General features: G+C 44.8%; 1 protein-coding gene across 3 annotated transcripts in view; it reads right to left on the bottom strand.

The window, feature by feature from the left end:
- Positions 1–2583: 2583 nt before the first annotated feature.
- The window catches only part of LOC123993767 (PDZ and LIM domain protein 7-like), a 74207-nt gene continuing 61043 nt past the window's right edge, over positions 2584–15747 (bottom strand). For 2 of the 3 annotated variants that reach the window (XM_046296245.1, XM_046296246.1), the window contains exons 6-11: positions 15100–15158; positions 14299–14530; positions 13205–13385; positions 12822–12942; positions 11013–11128; positions 5105–6832 (exon numbers count right to left, since the gene is read on the bottom strand). In XM_046296245.1, coding sequence (XP_046152201.1) covers positions 6746–6832; positions 11013–11128; positions 12822–12942; positions 13205–13385; positions 14299–14530; positions 15100–15158 — 796 coding nt within the window. In that variant the 3' untranslated portion in view covers positions 5105–6745. Of the gene's footprint in view, positions 2773–5104; positions 6833–11012; positions 11129–12821; positions 12943–13204; positions 13386–14298; positions 14531–15099; positions 15159–15747 lie in introns of those variants that run through there. The other variant, XM_046296247.1, reaches the window with a different exon arrangement.

The raw sequence follows: 15747 nt of genomic DNA, 5'->3' as shown, positions 1-15747 counted from the left end.
TTATGAGGGATCCCCATTAGTTCCTGCCAAGGCAGCAGCTACTCTTCCTGGGGTTTATGAGGGATCCCCATTAGTTCCTGCCAAGGCAGCAGCTACTCTTCCTGGGGTTTATTATGGATCCCCATTAGTTCCTGTCAAGGCAACAGATACTCTTCCTGGGGTTTATTATGGATCCCCATTAGTTCCTGTCAAGGCAACAGATACTCTTCCTGGGGTTTATTATGGATCCCCATTAGCTGTTGTCAAGGCAACAGATGGATCCCCATTAGTTCCTGCCAAGGCAGCAGCTACTCTTCCTGGGGTTTATGAGGGATCCCCATTAGTTCCTGCCAAGGCAGCAGCTACTCTTCCTGGGGTTTATTATGGATCCCCATTAGGTGTTGTCAAGGCAACAGATACTCTTCCTGGGGTTTATTATGGATCCCCATTAGCTGCTGTCAAGGCAACAGATACTCTTCCTGGGGTCTGTCAAAATTAAGGCAGTTAAACACTTTTAAAAACATTACATGACATTCATAAAATAATTCCCAACACAATAAATGTGTTGCCCTCAGGCCCATTCTCCACAACACAAAAAATCCATGTGTACGTGTGTGTATAGTGCGTATGTTATCGTGTGTGTGTGTGTTTATGCATGTGTCTATGTTTGTGTTACTTCACAGTCCCTGCTGTTCCATAAGGTGTATTTTTTACCTGCTTTTTAAATCTGATTCTACTGCTGCATCAGTTACCTGATGTGGAATAGAGGTTCATGTAGTCATGGCTCTATGTAGTACTGTGGAATAGAGTTCCATGTAGTCATGGCTCTATGTAGTACTGTGGAATAGAGTTCCATGTAGTCATGGCTCTATGTAGTACTGTGGAATAGAGTTCCATGTAGTCATGGCTCTATGTAGTAATAGAGTTCTGTGTCATGGCTCTATGTAATACTGTGGAATAGAGTTCCATGTAGTCATGGCTCTATGTAGTACTGTGGAATAGAGTTCCATGTAGTCATGTCTATGTAGTACTGTGGAATAGAGTTCCATGTAGTCATGGCTCTATGTAGTACTGTGGAATAGAGTTCCATGTAGTCATGGCTCTATGTAGTACTGTGGAATAGAGTTCCATGTAGTCATGGCTCTATGTAGTACTGTGGAATAGAGTTCCATGTAGTCATGGCTCTATGTAGTACTGTGGAATAGAGTTCCATGTAGTCATGGCTCTATGTAGTACTGTGGAATAGAGTTCCATGTAGTCATGGCTCTATGTAGTACTGTGGAATAGAGTTCCATGTAGTCATGGCTTTATGTAATACTGTGGAATAGAGTTCCATGTAGTCATGGCTCTATGTAATACTGTCCTCCTCCCATAGCCTGTTCTGGACTTGTGGGATATGCATGGATAACCGAGCTGTGTGCTAGTATTATTTAAACAGACAGCTCAGTACCTTCAGTTTATCAATACCTCTTACAAAAACAAGTAATGAGGAAGTCAATCTCTCTTCCCCTTCTGAGCCAGGAGAGATTGACTTGCATGTCATTAATGTTAGCTCTCAGTGTACTTTTAAGGGTCAGCCGTGCTGCCCTGTTCTGAGCCCTGTGATAATTTGATACAATGTTGAACATCACAAGCAATAGCTCAAGTGAAGACCGATAGAAAGGGAGGCAGACAGACGGAGAAGCGAGATGAAGGTGATTGAAAAAAGCATAATTTTCATCCGCATATTTGACTGTTTTTAATTGTCGGCTTTAAGGCCTATTTAAGGCCTATTTTACTTAGTTGTTGATGGGAGTTTAGGCCTACGCCTACTGCTGCATTTGGCCTATAGGCTCTCTGCGTTCCATGCTCTCATTTCTTTAGCAGCCAATTGGATCACAGTGTGTCCATATTAAAAGAGGCTAGTGCTCTTTCAATAGTAACATATTTAACTTTTAGACATTTTACTTCAGATTTTTTTACGATTGACAATGCTTGAGAAACGAAAACGGTTCATTATTGAAACATGTATACAATGGGGCAAAAAAGTATTTAGTCATCAATAATTTATAAATATAAATTTATAATAAACTTTTGTTATTGACCAAATACTTATTTTCCCCCATAATTTGCAAATAAATTCATTAAAAATCCTACAATGTGATTTTCTGGATTTTTTTCTTCTCATTGTGTCTGTCATAGTTGAAATGTACCTATGATGAAAATTACAGGCCTCTCTCATCTTTTTAAGTGGGAGAACTTGCACAATTGGTGGCTGACTAAATACTTTTTTTGCCCCACTGTATATAAAATAGACTATTCATAACCGCCAAACAGATCGGTAGAAATGGTCGGACACATTGTACGCTTTCCTCAAACTTGAAACTCCCGATCACAGGAGGTCCGACGAAAAACCGCCTGTCTAAATGATTCGTTCCGGAGCCGGGTCTGCAGAGGGAAAAGAGAGTATGGAATGCAGACATTTTATTTATTAATTAACTGGTTCTAATACACAATACAGCTCATCTATCAAGGATATCAATTATTCCTCTAAAAACATCTCTAGCGTGTACACATGAATACAGCAGTTTTTCGTTCGAATTTAAGTATTTCAGTTTGCAATGCTTGAAAAGACACTTGGTATACAATACTTTAATACTACAACAATTTGTATTTATTTTTTAAATTCTATAATTATAATCCTATTGTTCTTGGAGCAGAAGTTGACGTTAGTGGGGGAATCAGACCATTAGGTTGACATGGTGTACAATTGTAGGAATGGGTTCATGTCAGACGAGAACCTTTCTCAGCCCTCTGCAAACAAACAAACAAACAAACAAACAAAACAAACAAACAAATACATTAGTAAATTATTTGGTTATTTGGTTTCAAACACACCCAACATATAACTACTTCACAGGCCTCTTGTGAGACTTGAGCTCTATTCAAACAGGTGTTGCTGAAGTGCATTTACCATGCAGTCTCCGCCAAAAAACAGTTTGGAACATTGCTTTTAAATGTAATTAACGTTGTAAAGATGAATTTCAAAGATTGGGATTACAGATAGATACAGTATTTGGTTCAATACATAAAGCCACTTGTATAGAATGACTCCCAGGACAACAATGACTACAAATCCCAGGACAACACAATGACTACAAATCCCATTTAAAAAAAAAAAAGTTAGGGTCAATTCCAACTCCAATTCCAACAGTCAATTAGTTGTAACGATGTTCTAGAAATGTTCTGTGAGATCTCACTTCCATAGTTTAAACTGGATTTGACCCCCAGCCCTGTAAACAAGCCATAGTTTATTTCCATAAATAGTACATTGATAGTGATGCTTCAAAATACTAAATCATTTTTATGATTTTACTATTCTAATTTAAACAAATCAATTACTAATATAGCTGTCGTGAAGTGAAGTATTCTGGGATCAATATGGAGTGTTCTACAGTGTCTATAGTGACTAGTGCAATATGGGCTGTGTCCTAAAGTGCTCCCTATTTCCTTTATATAGTGCACTACTTTATAAAGGGAATGGAGCATAGGGAATAGGGCTCTGGTCTAAAGTAGTGTACTATATAGGGAATAGGGCTCTGGTCTAAAGTAGTGCACTATCTAGGGAATAGGGCCCTGGTCTAAAGTAGTGCACTATATAGGGAATAGGGCTCTGGTCTAAAGTAGTGCACTATATAGGGAATATGGCTCTGGTCTAAAGTAGTGCACTATATAGGGAATAGGGCTCTGGTCTAAAGTAGTGCACTATATAGGGAATAGGGATCTATTTACACAGGTGCACCTTGTGCCGGAGACAATAAAAGGCCACTCTAGAATGTGCAGTTTTGTCACAACACATTGCCACAGATGTCTCAAGTTTTGAGGGAGAGTGCCATTGGCCTGCTGCCTGAAGGAACGTCCACCAGAGCTGTTGCCGGAGAATTGTATCTTTATTTCCCCATAAAGATGGCCTCCAACGTCGTTTTTTTGTGAATTTGGCAGCACGTCCAACCGGACTCACAACCGCAGATCACGTTTAACCATGCCAGGACCTCCACATCCGGCTTCTTCCCGTGTGGGAAGGGGGACGGACGTGATAACACCCTATTGTGGGAAAAAAATGTATCTGATTGGCTGACGGCCTATGGCTGCATCCCTGCCCAGTCATGTGAAATCCAAAGATTAGGACCCAATTAATTGTTTTCAATTGACTGATTGCCTTACTGCAGTACTGTTGGTAATGGGCAACCTTACTGCAGTACTGTTGGTAATGGGCAACCTTACTGCAGTACTGTTGGTAATGGGCAACCTTACTGCAGTACTGTTGGTAATATAAGGGGCAACCTTACTGCAGTACTGTTGGTAATATAATGGGCAACCTTACTGCAGTACTGATGGTAATATAAGGGCAACCTTACTGCAGTACTGATGGTAATATAAGGGGCAACCTTACTGCAGTACTGTTGGTAATGGGCAACCTTACTGCAGTACTGTTGGTAATATAATGGGCAACCTTACTGCAGTACTGATGGTAATATAAGGGGCAACCTTACTGCAGTACTGATGGTAATATACTGCAGTACTGATGGTAATATAAGGGGCAACCTTACTGCAGTACTGATGGTAATATAATGGGCAACCTTACTCCTGGGTAATATAATGGGCAACCTTACTCCTGTTGGTAATGGGCAACCTTACTGTTGGTAATGGGCAACCTTACTGTTGGTAATGGGCAACCTTACTGTTGGTAATGGGCAACCTTACTGTTGGTAATGGGCAACCTTACTGTTGGTAATGGGCAACCTTACTGCTGTACTGTTGGTAATATAAGGGGCAACCTTACTGCAGTACTGTTGGTAATATAAGGGGCAACCTTACTCCTGTACTGTTGGTAATATAAGGGGCAACCTTACTGCTGTACTGTTGGTAATATAATGGGCAACCTTACTGCTGTACTGTTGGTAATATAAGGGGCAACCTTACTTGGTAATGGGCAACCTTACTGCAGTACTGTTGGTAATATAATGGGCAACCTTACTGCTGTACTGTTGGTAATATAAGGGGCAACCGTACTGCTGTACTGTTGGTAATATAAGGGGCAACCTTACTGCTGTACTGATGGTAATGGGCAACCTTACTGTTGGTAATGGGCAACCTTACTGCTGTACTGTTGATAATGTAAGGGGCAACCTTACTGCAGTACTGTTGATAATATAAGGGGCAACCTTACTGCAGTACTGTTGGTAATATAAGGGGCAACCTTACTGCAGTACTGTTGGTAATATAATGGGCAACCTTACTGCTGTACTGTTGGTAATATAAGGAGCAACCTTACTGCTGTACTGTTGGTAATGGGCAACCTTACTCCTGTACTGTTGGTAATATAAGGGGCAACCTTACTCCTGTACAGTTGGTAATATAAGGGGCAACCTTACTGCAGTACTGTTGATAATGGGCAACCTTACTCCTGTACTGTTGGTAATATAAGGTTGCCCATTACCAACAGTAAGGTTGCCCATTACCATCAGTATAGCAGTAAGGTTGCCCATTACCATCAGTACATCAGTAAGGTTGCCCATTACCAACAGTACTGCAGTAAGGTTGCCCATTACCAACAGTAAGGTTGCCCATTACCAACAGTAAGGTTGCCCATTACCAACAGTAAGGTTGCCCATTACCAACAGTAAGGTTGCCCATTACCAACAGTAAGGTTGCCCATTACCAACAGTAAGGTTGCCCATTACCAACAGTACTAGAGTAAGGTTGCCCATTACCAACAGTACTGGAATAAGGTTGCCCATTATATTACCATCAGTATAGCAGTAAGGTTGCCCATTACCATCAGTACTGGAATAAGGTTGCCCATTACCAACAGTACTGGAATAAGGTTGCCCATTACCATCAGTATAGCAGTAAGGTTGCCCATTATATTACCTTAAGTACTGGAGTATAGAGGGGCATCAAACGAAGCAGAGACTAAGAGGGGACTTTAAATGAAGTCGGTAGTGGAGCGATAGTTAAATGTAACATCTTAGAAAATGACACACTAAAATGGTTGTTTCAACTTTGAAGACACTTAAAAGACAGTTAAAGTGAAATGGAGCTCAGTGTGATATTTTACCAAACTAACAGCCGCTGCCCAAACAGTTGAACTGACTAGACACATTGCAGTAAAGAATGACTTGTCAACACCAGTGGTTAGCATCACAATCACAGAGGGAGAATGACACACATATATATATATATATATTCATATTCAGTGGTTCACTGGTAATACATGAGACATACAGCATTGAGCTAAGGCTTGAAATGACTCCGTTTGTAATAACACTACAACATGATACTAGAGTAACCTGCAATGGGGAACAACAGCAGAGAAACTAGGCAGTTCGTTGGAAAAAGGTTGACATCAAATTCCTTCAGATCTTAGACTAAGAGACCAGGAAGTATGACTGACAGCGGAGGGAGCCAATGGGAGCCAGTGGGAAGGAGCCAATGGGAGGGAGCCAATGGGAGGGAGCCAATGGGAGGGAGCCAGTGGGAGGGAGCCAGTGGGAGGGAGCCAGTGGGAGGGAGCAGTGGGAGGGAGCCAGCCAGCACAGGATGCATTTGAAAAGTCCAGGGATAGAAGTATATGGGAACACATCTTTAGCTGAGCGATAGTGAGGATCTGAAAAGCTGTCTGGTTTGCAGTGGAGTGGAGAGTGACTGGAGCTGTGCGATGCGGAGGTCTTCAGGGTTCAGAGAATGGTTCCTGTCCCCTCTGAACCACCCCCCCCCCTCCCTCTCAGACGGGAGCAAAGGCATGGCCTTTACACAGCGGCTTATCCTTCTTAGAGTAGAAGGTCTTTCCTTCCAGGTTGATCTGGCAGAACTGAGAGAGAGAGAGAGAGAGAGAGAGAGAGAGAGAGAGGGAGACTGAGGTGAGACGTAGGTTGGAGCAGGTTCAGGAGAGACGTAGGTTGGAGCAGGTTCAGGAGAGACAGGAAGAGAGACGTAGGATGGAGCAGGTTCAGGAGAGACAGGAAGAGAGACGTAGGATGGAGCAGGTTCAGGAGAGACAGGAAGAGAGACGTAGGATGGAGCAGGTTCAGGAGAGACAGGAAGAGAGACGTAGGATAGAGCAGGTTCAGGAGAGACAGGCAGAGAGACGTATGATGGAGCAGGTTCAGGAGAGACGTAGGTTGGAGCAGGTTCAGGAGAGACGTAGGATGGAGCAGGTTCAGGAGAGACAGGCAGAGAGACGTAGGTTGGAGCAGGTTCAGGAGAGACGTAGGATGGAGCAGGTTCAGGAGAGACGTAGGATGGAGCAGGTTCAGGAGAGACGTAGGATGGAGCAGGTTCAGGAGAGACGTAGGTTGGAGCAGGTTCAGGAGAGACGTAGGTTGGAGCAGGTTCAGGAGAGACAGGCAGAGAGCCGTAGGTTGGAGCAGGTTCAGGAGAGACGTAGGATGGAGCAGGTTCAAGAGAGACGTAGGATGGAGCAGGTTCAGGAGAGACGTAGGATGGAGCAGGTTCAGGAGAGACGTAGGATGGAGCAGGTTCAGGAGAGACGTAGGATGGAGCAGGTTCAGGAGAGACAGGAAGAGAGACGTAGGATGGAGCAGGTTCAGGAGAGACGTAGGATAGAGCAGGTTCAGGAGAGACAGGCAGAGAGACGTAGGTTGGAGCAGGTTCAGGAGAGACAGGAAGAGAGACGTAGGATGGAGCAGGTTCAGGAGAGACGTAGGATGGAGCAGGTTCAGGAGAGACGTAGGATGGAGCAGGTTCAGGAGAGACAGGAAGAGAGACGTAGGATGGAGCAGGTTCAGGAGAGACAGGAAGAGAGACATAGGATGGAGCAAGTTCAGGAGAGACGTAGGATGGAGCAGGTTCAGGAGAGACGTAGGATGGAGCAGGTTCAGGAGAGACGTAGGATGGAGCAGGTTCAAGAGAGACGTAGGATGGAGCAGGTTCAGGAGAGACGTAGGATGGAGCAGGTTCAGGAGAGACGTAGGATGGAGCAGGTTCAGGAGAGACGTAGGATGGAGCAGGTTCAGGAGAGACGTAGGATGGAGCAGGTTCAGGAGAGACAGGAAGAGAGACGTAGGATGGAGCAGGTTCAGGAGAGACAGGAAGAGAGACGTAGGATAGAGCAGGTTCAGGAGAGACAGGCAGAGAGACGTAGGTTGGAGCAGGTTCAGGAGAGACAGGAAGAGAGACGTAGGATGGAGCAGGTTCAGGAGAGACGTAGGATGGAGCAGGTTCAGGAGAGACAGGAAGAGAGACGTAGGATGGAGCAGGTTCAGGAGAGACAGGAAGAGAGACGTAGGATGGAGCAGGTTCAGGAGAGACGTAGGATGGAGCAGGTTCAGGAGAGACAGGAAGAGAGACGTAGGATAGAGCAGGTTCAGGAGAGACAGGCAGAGAGACGTAGGTTGGAGCAGGTTCAGGAGAGACAGGAAGAGAGGATAGGATGGAGCAGGTTCAGGAGAGACGTAGGATGGAGCAGGTTCAGGAGAGACAGGAAGAGAGACGTAGGATGGAGCAGGTTCAGGAGAGACAGGAAGAGAGACGTAGGATGGAGCAGGTTCAGGAGAGACGTAGGATGGAGCAGGTTCAGGAGAGACGTAGGATGGAGCAGGTTCAGGAGAGACGTAGGATAGAGCAGGTTCAGGAGAGACGTAGGATGGAGCAGGTTCAGGAGAGACGTAGGATGGAGCAGGTTCAGGAGAGACGTAGGATGGAGCAGGTTCAGGAGAGACGTGGGATGGAGCAGGTTCAGGAGAGACGTAGGATGGAGCAGGTTCAGGAGAGACGTAGGATGGAGCAGGTTCAGGAGAGACGTAGGATGGAGCAGGTTCAGGAGAGACGTAGGATGGAGCAGGTTCAGGAGAGACGTAGGATGGAGCAGGTTCAGGAGAGACGTAGGATGGAGCAGGTTCAGGAGAGACGTAGGATGGAGCAGGTTCAGGAGAGACGTAGGATAGAGCAGGTTCAGGAGAGACGTAGGATAGAGCAGGTTCAGGAGAGACGTAGGATGGAGCAGGTTCAGGAGAGATGTAGGATGGAGCAGGTTCAGGAGAGACGTGGGATAGAGCAGGTTCAGGAGAGACAGGTAGAGACGAAGTCGGAAGTTTACATATACCTTAGCCAACTACTATTTCCGACATTTAATCCTAGTAAAAATTCCCGGTCTTAGGTCAGTTAGGATCACCACTTTATTTTAAGAATGTGAAATGTCAGAATAATAGTTATTTCTTTCAGGTTTTATTTATTTAATCAGATTCCCAGTGGGTCAGAAGTTCACATACACTCACTTAGTATTTGGTAGCATTGCCTTTAAATTGTTTAACTTGGGTCAAACATTCCGGGTAGCCTTCCACAAGCTTCCCACAATAAGTTAGGTGAATTTTGGCCCAATCCTCCTGACAGAGCTGGTGTAACTGAGTCAGGTTTGTAGGCCTCCTTGCTCGCACATGCTTTTTCAGTTCTTTCCACACATTTTTCTATAGGATTGAGGTCAGGGCTTTGTGATGGTCACTCCAATACCTTGACTTTGTTGTCTTTAAGCCATTTTGCCACAACTTTGGAAGTATGCTTGAGATCATTGTCCATTTGGAAGACCCATTTGCGACCAAGCTTTAACTTCCTGACTGATGTCTTGAGCTGTTGCTTCAATATATCCACATAATTTTCCTACCTCATGATGCCATCTATTTTGTGAAGTGCATCAGTCCCTCCTGCAGAAAAGCACCCCCACAACATGATGCTGCCACCCCCATTCTTCACCGTTGGGATGGTGTTCTTCGGCTTGCAAGCCTCCCCCTTTTTCCTCCAAACATAACGATGGTCATTATGGCCAAACAGTTCTATTTTTGTTTCATCAGACCAGAGGACATTTCTCCAAAAAGTCTGATCTTTGTCCCCATGTGCAGTTGCAAGACAGTGTCTTTTTATGGTGGTTTTGGAGCAGTGGCTTCTTCCTTGCTGAGCAGCCTTTCAGGTTATGTTGATATAGGACTCGTTTTACTGTGGATATAGATACTTTTGTACCTGTTTCCTCCAGCATCTTCACAAGGTCCTTTGCTGTTGTTCTGGGATTGATTTGCACTTTTCACACCAATCTCTAGGAGACAGAACCCGTCTCTTTCCTGAGCGGTATGACGGCTGCGTGGTCCCATGGTGTTTATACTTGCCTACTATTGTTTGTACAGATGAACGTGGTACCTTCAGGCGTTTGGAAATTTCTCCCAAGGATGAACCAGACTTTGGAGGTCAACAATATTTTTCTGAAGTCTTGGGGAAATCAAAAGAAAATCAGCCATGATGTCAAGCAAAGAGGCACTGAGTTTGAAGGTAGGCCTTGAAATACATCCACAGGTACACCTCCAATTGACTCAAATGATGTCAATTAGCCTATTAGAAGCTTCTAAAGCCATGACATCATTTTCTGGAATTTTTAAAGCTGTTCACAGGCACAGTAAACTTAGTGTATGTAAACTTCTGACCCACTGTAATTGTGATACAGTGAATTATAAGTGAAATATTGTGTCTGTCAACAATTGTTGTAAAAATTATTTGTGTCATGCACAAAGTAGATGTCCTGACCGACTTGCAAAAACTAAAGTTTGTTAACAAGAAATTTGTGGAGTGGTTGAAAAATGAGTTGTAATGACTCCAACTTCCGACTTCAACTGTAGATAGAGGTGACATAGACCAAGGTGGAGATAAATGGAGATGGAGGTAGACAGGTAGAGATGAATGTAGATGGAGTTGACATAGACCGAGGTAGAGATGAATGTAGATAGTGGTGACATAGACAGAGGTGGAGATAAATGGAGATGGAGGTAGACAGGTAGAGATGAATGTAGATGGAGATGGAGATAAATGGAGATGGAGGTAGACAGGTAGAGATGAATGTAGATGGAGGTGACATAGACCGAGGTAGAGATGCATGTAGATAGTGGTGACATAGACAGAGGTGGAGATAAATGGAGATGGAGGTAGACAGGTAGAGATGAATGGAGATGGAGGTGACATAGACAGAGGTCCAGGTGAATCAGGAGACTTACAGCGCAGACAAAGCAGGTGTCGTGCCAACTGTATCCCAAGGCCTCTAGGAAGCGGTCCCCAGCATCGATCTTAAAGTCACAGCCATGACACTTAGTACCAAACATCTTCTCATAATCTGCAGGGAGAGGGAGAGGGAGGGTGGGGGTGAGAGAGGTTAGTGATAGAAAGGAGGAGGGGAGAGGTTGAGAGTTACCATATTCATCAGCAAAACCTTTTTTTCCCTTGTAAGGTTTTGGTCTGAGAAGATCAACAGCAGATCAAATAAGAACGAAAGGGAAGGGATGACATCAGTGATGTTGCTGCATGTGGGGAAGGGATGACATCAGTGATGTTGCTGCTGCATGTGGGGAAGGGATGACATCAGTGATATTGTTGCTGCATGTGGGGAAGGGATGACATCAGTGATATTGTTGCTGCATGTGGGGAAGGGATGACATCAGTGATATTGTTGCTGCATGTGGGGAAGGGATGACATCAGTGATGTTGCTGCTGCATGTGGGGAAGGGATGACATCAGTGATGTTGCTGCTGCATGTGGGGAAGGGATGACATCAGTGATGTTGCTGCTGCATGTGGGGAAGGGATGACATCAGTGATGTTGCTGCTGCATGTGGGGAAGGGATGACATCAGTGATGTTGCTGCTGCATGTGGGGAAGGGATGACATCAGTGATGTTGCTGCATGTGGGGAAGGGATGACATCAGTGATGTTGCTGCTGCATGTGGGGAAGGGATGACATCAGTGATGTTGCTGCTGCATGTGGGGAAGGGATGACATCAGTGATGTTGCTGCTGCATGTGGGGAAGGGATGACATCAGTGATGTTGCTGCTGCATGTGGGGAAGGGATGACATCAGTGATATTGTTGCTGCATGTGGGGAAGGGATGACATCAGTGATATTGTTGCTGCATGTGGGGAAGGGATGACATCAGTGATATTGTTGCTGCATGTTGGGAAGGGATGACATCAGTGATGTTCCTGCATGTGGGGAAGGGATGACATCAGTGATGTTGCTGCTGCATGTGGGAAAGGGATGACATCAGTGATGTTGCTGCTGCATGTGGGAAAGGGATGACATCAGTGATGTTGCTGCTGCAGGTGGGGAAGGGATGACATCAGTGATGTTCCTGCATGTTGGGAAGGGATGACATCAGTGATGTTGCTGCATGCAGGGAAGGGATGACATCAGTGATGTTGCTGCATGCAGGGAAGGGATGAGGGTAGATTGCTCCACAGAATTCAATTGATTGTCGTTTTCTTTTGCCAGGATCTCCGGGACTTTGACAAAGTGGCTTTAGAGCCAGTATGTGGTGTTGTGTGGTGTGTGTGTGCGTGTGGTGTGTGTGTGCGTGTGGTTGTGGTGTGTGTGAGCATTCAAATCAAATCCTGTGTGTGTGTGTGTGTGTGTGTGTGTGTGTGTGTGTGTGTGTGTGTGTGTGTGTGTGTGTGTGTGTGTGTGTGTGTGTGTGTGTGTGTGTGTGTGTGTGTGTGTGTGTTGAGATGTAAATGGTTTCATGGGTCATAGCACAGCATCACAATAGAGACAGCAGGAGCACGCTCCACTTATATAAACCAATAGACAAACGCCTAACATAAAAGTCATCTAAGTAGACGATCTAGTAGCTGTGGACGGAGCGAGAGAGTCACTGAGACAATCTGTCCACAGCAGAGGCTGTGAACGTCTAGTTTAACTCATAATTTCTCGAACCTGACAAAAATGTTCCCTGTTTTGACTGAAAAGGTTAGAACAGCAACAGCTAACATGTAAGGCAACACACACACACACACACACCTCTCTCTAAGCCTCACCTCTCTCACAGTAAGGTTCTCCCTCCTCCATATAGAAGGCCTGGTTTCTGATGGGGCTCTTACACGCAGCACACATGAAACACTGGACATGGTAGGTCATCTTCAGAGCATGCATGATCTCCTAAACAGAGGAAGGAAGGAAGGAGAGGGGGTCAGGCCAGGGTCAGCTTACAGGTACATTGTGTCCTGCTAAACTAGCACGTGGTCCACATTCCACAGTATTCTCATAGATGACAGTAGACCTGTCCTGCTAAACTAGCACGTGGTCCACATTCCACAGTATTCTCATAGATGACAGTAGACCTGTCCTGCTAAACTAGCATGTGGTCCACATTCCACAGTATTCTCATAGATGATGGTAGACAGGACAGTAGAGATCTTACCCCTACGATAATCTTCTTGCATTTGGCACAGTTGGGAGCGTAGCGGTTATCATAACACTTGGAGCAGAAGACGGAGCCTTTCTCCTCGAAGAATCCTCCCTCATCTAACATCACCTTACACTGGGAACACTGGAACTCTTCTGGGTGCCAGGACTGACCCAGAGCCACCAGGTACCGGCCCCTAGACACACACACCCACACACATAGAGAGACACACACCCACACAGAGACACCCACAGAGACACCCACAGAGACACACACACACACACACACACACACACACACACACACACACACACACACACACACACACACACACACACACACACACACACACACACACACACACACACACACACACACACACAGAGAGACACACACACACACAGAGAGACACACACACACAGAACGTAAACACCAGTTAGACAAGCCCAGCTGGGAGTAACAGAGGTTTCTAGGCACAGCTCTGTATAAAATGGAAAACAGTGATCCTACCATCACAGACATGACTTACTGTACATTAACCACTTAGCTGTCAGATGTCAGGTCATTACAGTTTTTAAATCTTAAAAAACAAAACAATAATGAGGTTATATAAAGTCCAAGAGTATTACCTAGTCAGGTCACATGGTCTCGGAAATCAGTGCTTTAGCAGTTCGATCCAGTACATCTAGTCTATTATGAAATTATAGTCTATAGAGTTTATTCTCTATACAGTACACTACTTTTTCCACACAGAACTCATGTAAGGAACAACACTTGCTATATTGACCCAATATAATTTGACATTCAGGGTTTTGGTCAAACATTTTGCAATATTTAAGGAATTGGGTGATATATATATATATATATAATAATATATATATATATAACAGACAGGGGGCAGTAGTAAATAAAGGCCTTGTAGTTATTAATCTAACAGACAGGGGGCAGTAGTAAATAAAGGCCTTGCAGTTATTAATCTAACAGACAGGGGGCAGTAGTAAATAAAGGCCTTGCAGTTATTAATCTAACAGACAGGGGGCAGTAGTAAATAAAGGCTTTGTAGTTATTAATCTAACAGACAGGGGGCAATATGATCATATTGTTCCCACCTAATGATCTTTTTGCAGGCTCCACAGAGAGGGGTCCTTCCGCTGTCCTCGGGTGCCTGCTGAGCCGCCTGTAGGATAGAGGAGCGGTTCTGCATGGGCGTTGGCTGGGCCGGCTGCCTGTGCTGGGTCAGAACCGTACTGGTCTTGTCTGGGGCGTAACGGTCAGCGAACCCTGGGTCGGTCACCCACGGAGGGCGCACCTTAGGACCAGAGTTGACTGGAGACTTAGGGGCTGGGGAACCCAGTGAAATGAATCAATACAACAGACAGGGAGACTCATACAGTAGATTATAAAGGAACCATGGGACTATATGGATGCTTATAGCCTGTTACAATATATTACTATGCTTATAGCATGTTACAATACATTACTATGCTTATAGCACGTTACAATACATTACTATGCTTATAGCACGTTACAATACATTACTATGCTTATAGCACGTTACAATACATTACTATGCTTATAGCTCATTCTATAATGCATAATTGGGGCGGCAGGGTATCCTAGTGGTTAGAGCGTTGGACTAGCAGCCGAAAGGTTGCAAATTCACATCCCCGAGCTGACAAGGTACAAATCTGTCGTTCTGCCCCTGAACAGGCAGTTAACCCACTGTTCCTAGGTCGTCATTGAAAATAAGAGTTTGTTAACCGACTTGCCTGGTTAAATAAAGGTAAAATAAAATATTTCAATGCTTATAGCATGTTATAATGCATCTAACTACTAAATAAAAGGCTTGGATTTTCTATGTTAAATTACCAACATCCCTGTCATTTGAACTCTGACCTGCAGTAACTCACCGTCAGGTTTGTCGGCTGCCTGGGTCTGGGCCTTAGCAGGTGACCGGGATGCCTTGATGCTGGGAAGAAACACACACTTCCTTAGAAACAGTTGCTATAGGGTTACCATGGTGACTCAGAAGAGGTAGAGTGGCAGCAGTGTCTGACATGTTATGAGTTTAAAAAAAACAACATTTAAATCGAAGGAGCATAAATGGTAAACCATTGAGACGATTGCTCCTTAATTTCACATCTCTGTGCCTACACCACTACTTACAGAAAGGAAAGGTATTAGAAGGTGGACTGGGAATTTGTTGTGATCAAGTCATATTCCTCCAAACAGCACATTGACCGAAGTCTGTAGAGCAGGGGTCAGCAACAGGCCACACGGTTTTGGTTTTTTGGCCCAACAAAAATAGTAGAAGTGGAGAGGAGAAAAGTGGAGTGGAGAAAAGTGGAGAGGAGAGAGGTGGAGAGGAGAAAAGTGGAGAGGAGAAAAGTGGAGAGGAGAGGAGAGAAGTGGAGAGGAGAAAAGTGGAGAGGAGAAAAGTGGAGAGGAGAAAAGTGGAGAGGAGAGGAGAGAAGTGGAGAGGAGAAAAGTGGAGAGGAGAAAAGTGGAGAGGAGAGAAGTGGAGAGGAGAGAAGTGGAGAGGAGAAAAGTGGAGAGGA

This window comes from Oncorhynchus gorbuscha, linkage group LG13 (genome assembly GCF_021184085.1).
Source record: "Oncorhynchus gorbuscha isolate QuinsamMale2020 ecotype Even-year linkage group LG13, OgorEven_v1.0, whole genome shotgun sequence".
Lineage (NCBI taxonomy): Eukaryota > Metazoa > Chordata > Actinopteri > Salmoniformes > Salmonidae > Oncorhynchus > Oncorhynchus gorbuscha.
The sequence above is the reverse complement of the archived record's forward strand: the minus strand, read 5'-3'. Positions and strand labels throughout refer to the sequence as shown.